The 8597-nt window shown below is 43.3% G+C and overlaps 1 protein-coding gene across 1 annotated transcript; it reads left to right on the top strand.

Annotated features, from left to right (window-relative positions):
- The first annotated feature begins 6694 nt into the window (after positions 1–6694).
- Positions 6695–8368, top strand: phlda2 (pleckstrin homology-like domain, family A, member 2). The gene is made up of 2 exons (XM_080761492.1): positions 6695–7335; positions 7966–8368. Exon 1 carries the CDS (start codon positions 6875–6877, stop codon positions 7292–7294), a length of 420 nt encoding a protein of 139 aa, XP_080617618.1. The 5' UTR covers positions 6695–6874; the 3' UTR covers positions 7295–7335; positions 7966–8368.
- The last annotated feature ends 229 nt before the right edge of the window (positions 8369–8597 follow it).

The following is an 8597-nucleotide window of genomic DNA, read 5'->3' as shown; positions in this document are numbered from 1 at the left end:
TATTTCAAGGCTGGGGCCGGGGCTACGGCATATAGTCTGAAGAGGTGAGTCTTCAGATTATTGCCTTAGCCCCGGGGCTAAATGATTGCTTAGCCCCGTTCTCAGATTTTCCTGCTGGTATCAGGTGCGCTTTCTGTCGGAAGAATATGATGATGGCCACCCACGCTACAAAAACACAAAAAACCCTGTTGAGTTGGAGTGGCTGTCATGTTATGCTGTTGCTCTGGCTCTGTGTTTTGTCTTGTCTGAGACAGAATCACCAGGGGGTTGATTTGGATCCAAGGTTGTCACAACACTCCCTTCCTTCAAAATGTCAGATGAGAATGAGCTGTTCTCTCTAGTCACAAGGCTGTATGAGAGCCCAGGAAGAAAACGCCATAGAGCTGCCCCTTCTGTGTGTTATAATTCAACAGTCACTCACATTATGTCGATTGTAGAGTTTGGGGATTTCATCCCACCCATAGCCTCCACTGCTGTGGTGGTACTGCATGCACTCATTGCACTGGGGTGTCTTCTGCAGACTGGTCTGGCACCAAGCCCTGGGTGGGTGTTTTGCATAATCAAAAAAGTGGAACAGCTAATCAGGGGTACAATGTTAGATTTTAATAAAGGGAGGCTCACACAAAACATTTCTTCAATAATGACATTATAGTCATATTCAGTGTAATTCTTTCACCATAACTAGGGATATCCCGATCAGGTTTATTATCCTCCCGATCAGATTTTGATCATTTGATTTTGAGTAAAGTGAGTTGCGAGCCCTTTCTTCATATAGTTAGTGTAACCGTTTGGCTCAGCACCAAGATCGGAGGATGTGCGCTGTTTTATTTTATTCTGATATAGTACAATATCCTAAATCACAGACAATATCCAGTCTATTATCATGATATGGTTATATACTAGGGATGTCCCAATCACGTGTTTTTGCTCCCGAAAATGACGTGATCGGCCTCGATTTCGTGATTGGATCGGGACAACCCTAACCACAATTACAACAGACAACTTCTCTATAGACTATTCTTAGTCACGGGCTGACTAACACCACCCCCATACCCCATGACGCTCACGATATAAGTCGCTCGCTTCATATTTTGAACGAGAGACATGTTGAAGTCAGAAATGGAGAGCTTAGTATATCCATCTGGTCAAAACCACGGAGCGCTCTTTAGATTACGCCGAGCCTTTCTCTCTGCCTTTGCAGTCTCATAAATAAGTCCAATTGGAAACCAAATGAGTCAAAGCCTATCTAACTAAACTAGCTACTTAGCAGAAATGGATGAAATACATTTTCGTGAACGCCACGTTTTGATTGGTCAAAGCTCTCCTGAAGAGCAGATGACAGCTTCCTAGCTGCTCTCAACTTGTATGTGGTGTTGGAATTACAGATCTGGAGCATTCAAAGATTGTGGAGGAGAACATATGGCTTCAGAGACAAATTCAACCGTATATATTTAATAACGTATTTTAATTTTTTGTAGAACACTTATGCCATATCACAATTGTACAATATCCAAAATCACAGACAATATCCAGTCTAATATCATGATATGGATATAATTGATACTAGGGATGTCCCGATCGCGTGTCTTTGCTCCTGATCCGATTCCGATCATTTGAAAATGACGCGATCGACCCCGATTTAAGATCACGTGATCGGATCGGGACACCGCTACCCACAACCATAAAAAAAGTATTACTAATAATATCCCCCCATTGTGGATAGGATGCTAATAGCATTTGAAAGTGAAACTATTGTATAAATAAGTGGCCACTGGTACAGTACGCTTACCCCGACTCTCCTTTTAGCGACAGGTCTGTTCTGTGGAAAAGGCCTTGCACTACCTGCTGACTCACTGCCTGGGCATGTTCTGTGTCTGCACGGTCATTCCCCTCACATCACACAGTGTGCGCACGCATCCACCCACCCGACGAGGAAAATAGTCTATGTCTCAATTCTACTATACTCGTGGGGTCATTAGGCCCTCACATGTATAGTAATTCAAGTACACACACACACACACACACACACACACACACACACACACACACACACACACACACACACACACACACACCCTCCCTGTGCTAGGCAACAGGGGAGTAAAAGCACCTAAAACAAAGGCGTGGTTGACTGCAGAGTGGCAGCCTCCTCCCGCTCTCCTCTGCTCCACAGAGGACCTGACGGCGCCGCCGCGTTGAAGCAGGTGTGTTGAGTCAATAACGCACGTGGTTTCATCAGAGGATTACATCCACCGCACACTGCCACACTTAGCCTACTGTTTTAGAAGCCGTGATTCACCGTGGCTAAACCCTGTCTTTTTGGTTGGTTGCTATGTTAACATTGTATAGTGGCGGGTTGTGTGATTATAGGATTATACAGGGTCGTATCTGGGAGAAGAGGCCATGATGAGTGCTCTGTTATAGGGAAAGACGCCTCACTTCCTGTGAAGGACAAATAGTCTAGACTCTAGACTATAGGGAAGCGTTTTCCACTCCAATGCAGGGACTGTGTGGAGAGATTGCTTCAGTGGCCACGAGAGCATGATGAAGTGGGTTCTGATTTCCAACAGCCAGAAAGCCGAGGTCGATTCTACAAATGCCTTAAGTTCTAAATCAGTAGGCGCCAAGGACCACCCACAATTATATGTAGCCTATTTGACAGCGGACTCCCCATCTGAAACTGTTTTGTGGACCCCCAGAAGAGAAGATTTCAGTTTTTTTTTAATATTAAAAATTATTCAAATTTTTTAAATAAATAAATAAATAGCCAATGTAAAAATATACAATGTTTTTTAACTCTTGAAATGTTACAAATGGGTCCATTGGTTCCATTTCTCGACAAAATCGTAAACTTCTTATTAAAATAATGACCCAAGTCACATCTTCAAGTTTAAACAAAATAAAACATAACTGAAAAAAATTATAAAAATTGGGCCATTATTATTGTAAGAAGGTGACAACACAGTGTATACTGCTGTTTGTGTGTACACGGGAGGTCAGGGCTGCGTGTGTGTGTGTGTGTGTGTGTGTGTGTGTGTGTGTGTGTGTGTGTGTGTGTGGGCCTGACCCCCCGCAGGCAGACTGGCGTCAGTCGGGGGGAGACAGCGAGAGTAAAGAGCTGATGACATGTGCATTCTTACCACCCTCCTCCTCTGACTGGACATAGGTATAGACAGGCTCCACCGAGGGCCAGCCAGGGTTATTGTCTGTCTGTTATGGTGCAGGGCCGTGCACGGGGCACCCTCTCACCGCCCCGGAAGATGGGAGCACACACACACACACACACACACACACACACACACACACACACACACACACACACACACAGAGCAAACACTTTACTCAGTGGGTGCGGAGGTGAAGTTAGAGGAGAAGTTAACGTGATAAGCAGCATGGGGGATTTCTGGAAAGCAAGAGAGCGTTATAAAATGAGATGACAGGGCCCACCACGCCTATAAAATGAGATGACAGGGTCCACCACGCCTACGCAGTAAAGTCAAAGTGCATCTCCAGTCATTCCAGTACTTTCATTTCTACTTCAATCATGTGATTTGTAGGTAATGGTTACATAATTTGATCATGAATCATATAATCAAGTCATAAATCTGATTTACCCCACTGCCTGATACCCTTAAGGCAATGGTTCTCAAAATGGGGCCTGGGCAAAATGAGTTAATATAGCAGAACTGTACGAAATCCCCTCACTCTCTAGCTGAGAGTGGGGTGGAGTGGGAGCTGATAACCTCATTCCTCCTCTAGTGGTGGGTGGGGCCCTATACTAATTACTTAGTTAGGCACACCTGCGGCTGGCCTATATATAGGCCCAGGTGGTAAACTCACAAACATTTTGCCCTCTATCAGAGAAGTACTGTGGGAACCCTGACAGTTGTGCCTCAAGTTGATGCATTATGTACAGTACATGTAAGTTTTCTCCTTTCTATCTGTTTTGCGTATTGTTTGTTTATGCCCAAGTTTGTACCTTTAGTTTGCACTAATGACTGTTATACAGTTTATTTCTTGTGCAGTTAAAATCATCACTCCATGTCATCCTCAACAAATATATACCATGTGAAACCACAAACCAGTCTGGTCCTGGTGCTCTAATAGGCACACTGCCACTGGTGTAAGGGTGATACAGTATACAACCAGCAAATACCCTTCTTACAACCACAATTCTTTCAAGAACAATTGCATAATGTTAGGGGTCCCTAGCGCGACATCATTTCAAATGGTGGGCTGAGATGAAAGGTTTGCAAACCACTGCCTTATGGTATACAGTAGTCTACATGAACCACTGCCTTATGGAATACAGTAGTCTACATGAACCACTGCCTTATGGAATACAGTAGTCTACATGAACCACTGCCTTATGGAATACAGTAGTCTACATGAACCACTGCCTTATGGTATACAGTAGTCTACATGAACCACTGCCTTATGGAATACAGTAGTCTACATGAACCACTGCCTTATGGAATACAGTAGTCTACATGAACCACTGCCTTATGGAATACAGTAGTCTACATGAACCACTGCCTTATGGTATACAGTAGTCTACATGAACCACTGCCTTATGGAATACAGTAGTCTACATGAACCACTGCCTTATGGAATACAGTAGTCTACATGAAGCCTCTGTGATTGTCTTTGTCTTCCTGCTTGTGTAACTGTTGTACTACGGTCTATTACACGAGTCCTTGCTCTCTGCCAACATCTGAGCTGATCTCTGAAACCCACTATTATCCATACTGACGTATACAGCCTTCAGGGTGATTCTGAGTGCTGGTCCTCCCATGCATGAACTGGCAGTGTAAGCGTGGTATACTTTGTAGCCTGTATCCTTGCTGTCGGGCACAAACCTCTCATCTCCATATTCAAACTTTTGGTGTTTCTTTTCATAAATGAATGACGTACTTGATCATACTACAGCTTCACACAACGTACTTGATCATACTACAGCTTCACACAGATAGCAGATCCACAAACGCGACATGAAGCAACGTGTTTTGACTTGAGCTTGTCGATCTGCTACTTTTTCCCGTTTTGGAATTTGAATCCTGAAAAGTAACAGTTTTGGACATATGAGGTTACACCCGACAGAGACTATTTATAGAATATGCATTATGGGAATTCCCAGACTATTCATCAAGGGTCTCATTGCATATCCATGGTTGGTAGGCAAATCTGAAAAAGGAACAAACACCTGCACACTGTCTTCAAATGCAGTGACCAACTTTTATTTAGGGAAACGGCAACGTTTCGGCCTATGCGGCCTTCATCAGGCTATCTTTATGACATAAAGCCTTCATCAGGCTATCTTTATGACATAAAGCCTTCATCAGGCTATCTTTATGACATAAAGCCTTCATCAGGCTATCTTTATGACATAAAGCCTTCATCAGGCTATCTTTATGACATAAAGCCTTCATCAGGCTATCTTTATGACATAAAGATAGCCTGATGAAGGCCGCATAGGCCGAAACGTTGCTGTTTCCCTAAATAAAAGTTGGTCACTGCATTTGAAGACAGTGTGCGGGTGTTTGTTCCTTTTTCAATTTTGGGCACCGTACCCTCTCCTACGCACCTGTCGCCTGTAGGTGTGAAAACCCTTGATTTATAGTAGGCAAATCTAAAATAAGTCAAACTAGGTATAGAAAACATAATTTTAGTTCAGTGAAAGAAAAATATAAAACCTTGACTTTAAGGGGGGAAGGGACAAAAAAAACTAACTTTAGATATGTAAAATGTATTTATATTATGGACGTATAGTCAATACAAACACAAAAAAAACATTCAGAAAATGTCTTGACGCTTTAATTTTAGTCTTGATCGATTACTGGACACACGTGCGTGGACACAAACACACACACACACACACACACACACACACACACACACACACACACACACACACACACACACACACACACGCACTGATGTCGAAGGGCAGTAAAATCCTCACTGTAATGTATCCATAGAAAGATAACCTAATTGTCCACTATATTTGAAATGTGACTTAATTCATACTGTTACCATTTCCCTTCCTAGAGAAATGTACTGGAGTCAAAAGTACTAAAGTAAGTATAGGCTACAATATTGTCTTTGAAATGCAGTGGAGTGGACAAGTCATATCCAAAAGCATAGTATATAGGCTACAGATGGCTATAAAATGTACTTGTTTTAGGAACAGTCAGTAATGTAATGTACTTCATACTATACTATACAGTATAGTAGGCACTTCTTCACATGGACGGAAGTAGCCTATACTCACGACTCTCACGAGTTGCCAATAAAACCAATTTTTTGTCAATGACTGCTGTGTGGGACAAATATTTAGATTCATCTCTATAGGCTTTAGTAGTTGGACGTGTGTTACTAATTAACTCAGCAGTGTGTAATTAGTTCCACGTTTAAGGACTTCCTCTGACCCCCCCCCCCCCCCCCCCCCCCCCCCCCCCACACACACACACACACACACACACACCAGTGACACCACTGTGCCAGAGCTTCCGCCCACACCCACTGGACTGACACACTCTCTCTCTCTCTCTCTCTCTCTCTCTCTAACCATGAATTACTCAGGCAACTGTTGATACATTCCGAAACTTGAAGTTGACGTCAAGTGGGAAGGGCTGTGTGGCTGCGACTATAAAAAGCCTGGCCACCCGGCTCCATTCATACTCAGAGTCACACTGGATTACTTACTATAGCAGCAGCAAGTCTTTACGGAGATAATCTCCCTCCACGGGGTCTCTGGAACGACTAAAACAAGGGGAGAAATTTAAGCGAGGGAAGGATTCTTTATACCACCTCAGGTCAAATTGACACGTTTAACAAGTCAATTAGAGTAAGACCACAAAATCCCCCCCAAACCATGAAAATGTCGGCGGAGGAGATCGCCCAGGTCCTGAAAGAGGGCGAGCTGGAGAAGCGTAGCGACAACCTGCTCCAGTTCTGGAAGCGCAAGACGTGCGTGCTGACGCCGGACAGCCTCAACATCTACCCGGACGCGCAGAAGCGCCAGCGGGGCAAGGAGCTCAAGCTGCAGCGCATCAAGAAGGTGGACTGCGTGGAGCGCACCGGCAAGTTCGTCTACTTCACCATCGTCACCACGGACGACAAGGAGATCGACTTCCGCTGCCCGGGCGAGACAGACAACTGTTGGAACGCTGTGATCACCATGGCGCTGATCGACTTCCAGAACAAGAAGGCCATCCAGGACTTTAAGACGCGGCAGGACGGCGAGAGCGCGTCGCCGGGGCAGCAGGAGAGGCGCATGGCCAGGGCGCCATGAGACGATCCACGCTTCGAGCTATGAAACCCACTCCTAATATGGTATGTGCGTATGTATGTGTGACTGACACCATGTGCGTTCTCAGTAACATATTTTAGTGTTAAACAAACCCTATAGTCTGGTCCTGTCATTTTCATGCCAGGGACCTCCACTCCTCCAGTAAAGAAAATTATTCCTCCAAAAATTCTAAACGTTTTCAACATTAAAAAAAGACAAAAAAAGAGTAGTAGCAGATGTAGGCAACACGTGAGCTTGAATATCTGTTATTTTTTAGAATACCCAACCTATAACAGGATAAAGTTGTATTGTGAATTTGTGATGCTACATTCGCTATAGGGCTGCTGTGCTGGGGCTCAAGTGGTTTAAAATATGACTAATATAACATCATAGGCCTACAGTGAAATCTTAAGTGTTCAGGAAATGGAGCCAAATGGCCCCTAATGTATAATTAATCTGCACCCTCAGAGGATTTTTTTTTACTGTGTCCAAATAACATTGTGGCAGGCAGGGTGAAAATGCAATACAATTTAGCCTACTTGTCATAAAAGTAATAATAATAATAGTAGTAGTCAAGAACAGCACTGAAGTTGTATCGTTGTAAATAAGGTTACATTTCCACCTGACTGTAACAACAATTTGAGATTAATGTCTTCTTTTTTGTTCTCCTTCAGTGTCAATATGGACCATGAAGAAAGAATAGTTGGACCAAAAAAGGGGAGACTGAGTGGTCCGGTCCGAGGATGGATGAAGGACAGTTCTGTTCGGGGCCAGGAGGCCTGGGGCCACCTCAGGGGACAACATACATCACACTACAAACTGGCCCCTGGAAAAGGCTTCTAAAAAAGACAGACAATTTCAAACGCTTCAAGTCGCCTACAAGACTGAAAAAACTCTTGAATAATCAAACTGTATTTCAAAAAGTTTGCTTTTCTTCCTGGGAGGAATTCATACCTCCTTCAAGCAATGTTTGCTAAAAAGTTATTATTTATTTGTTTCAAGAATATGGTGTTCTTGGATGGTGTGTATTTATTTTGTGTATTTATTTGAATAAATATCCATGCATTTTTGACATAATTTAACTCTCTTCTTCTTTTACTTTGGCCATTAAAGTGAATTAGTAATATCATATGACAACAAATACATTTCTTCACCAAAAGTCAAATGAACACTTTGACATATAGGACAGTTTACATCAGTGGTTCTCAAAGTGGGGTCCAGGGTCTAAAAGGGGTTCCAGAGGGTCGCAAAAAGATTGTACGTAACGTGATGCAATGTAATGTAATATGCAGACAACAGGTTTCTG

The sequence above is a fragment of the Protomyctophum bolini genome, assembly GCF_963924005.1.
Source record: "Protomyctophum bolini genome assembly, chromosome: 4".
Lineage (NCBI taxonomy): Eukaryota > Metazoa > Chordata > Actinopteri > Myctophiformes > Myctophidae > Protomyctophum > Protomyctophum bolini.
Note: the sequence above shows the minus strand (reverse complement) of the source record. Positions and strands in the feature narration are given on the sequence as shown.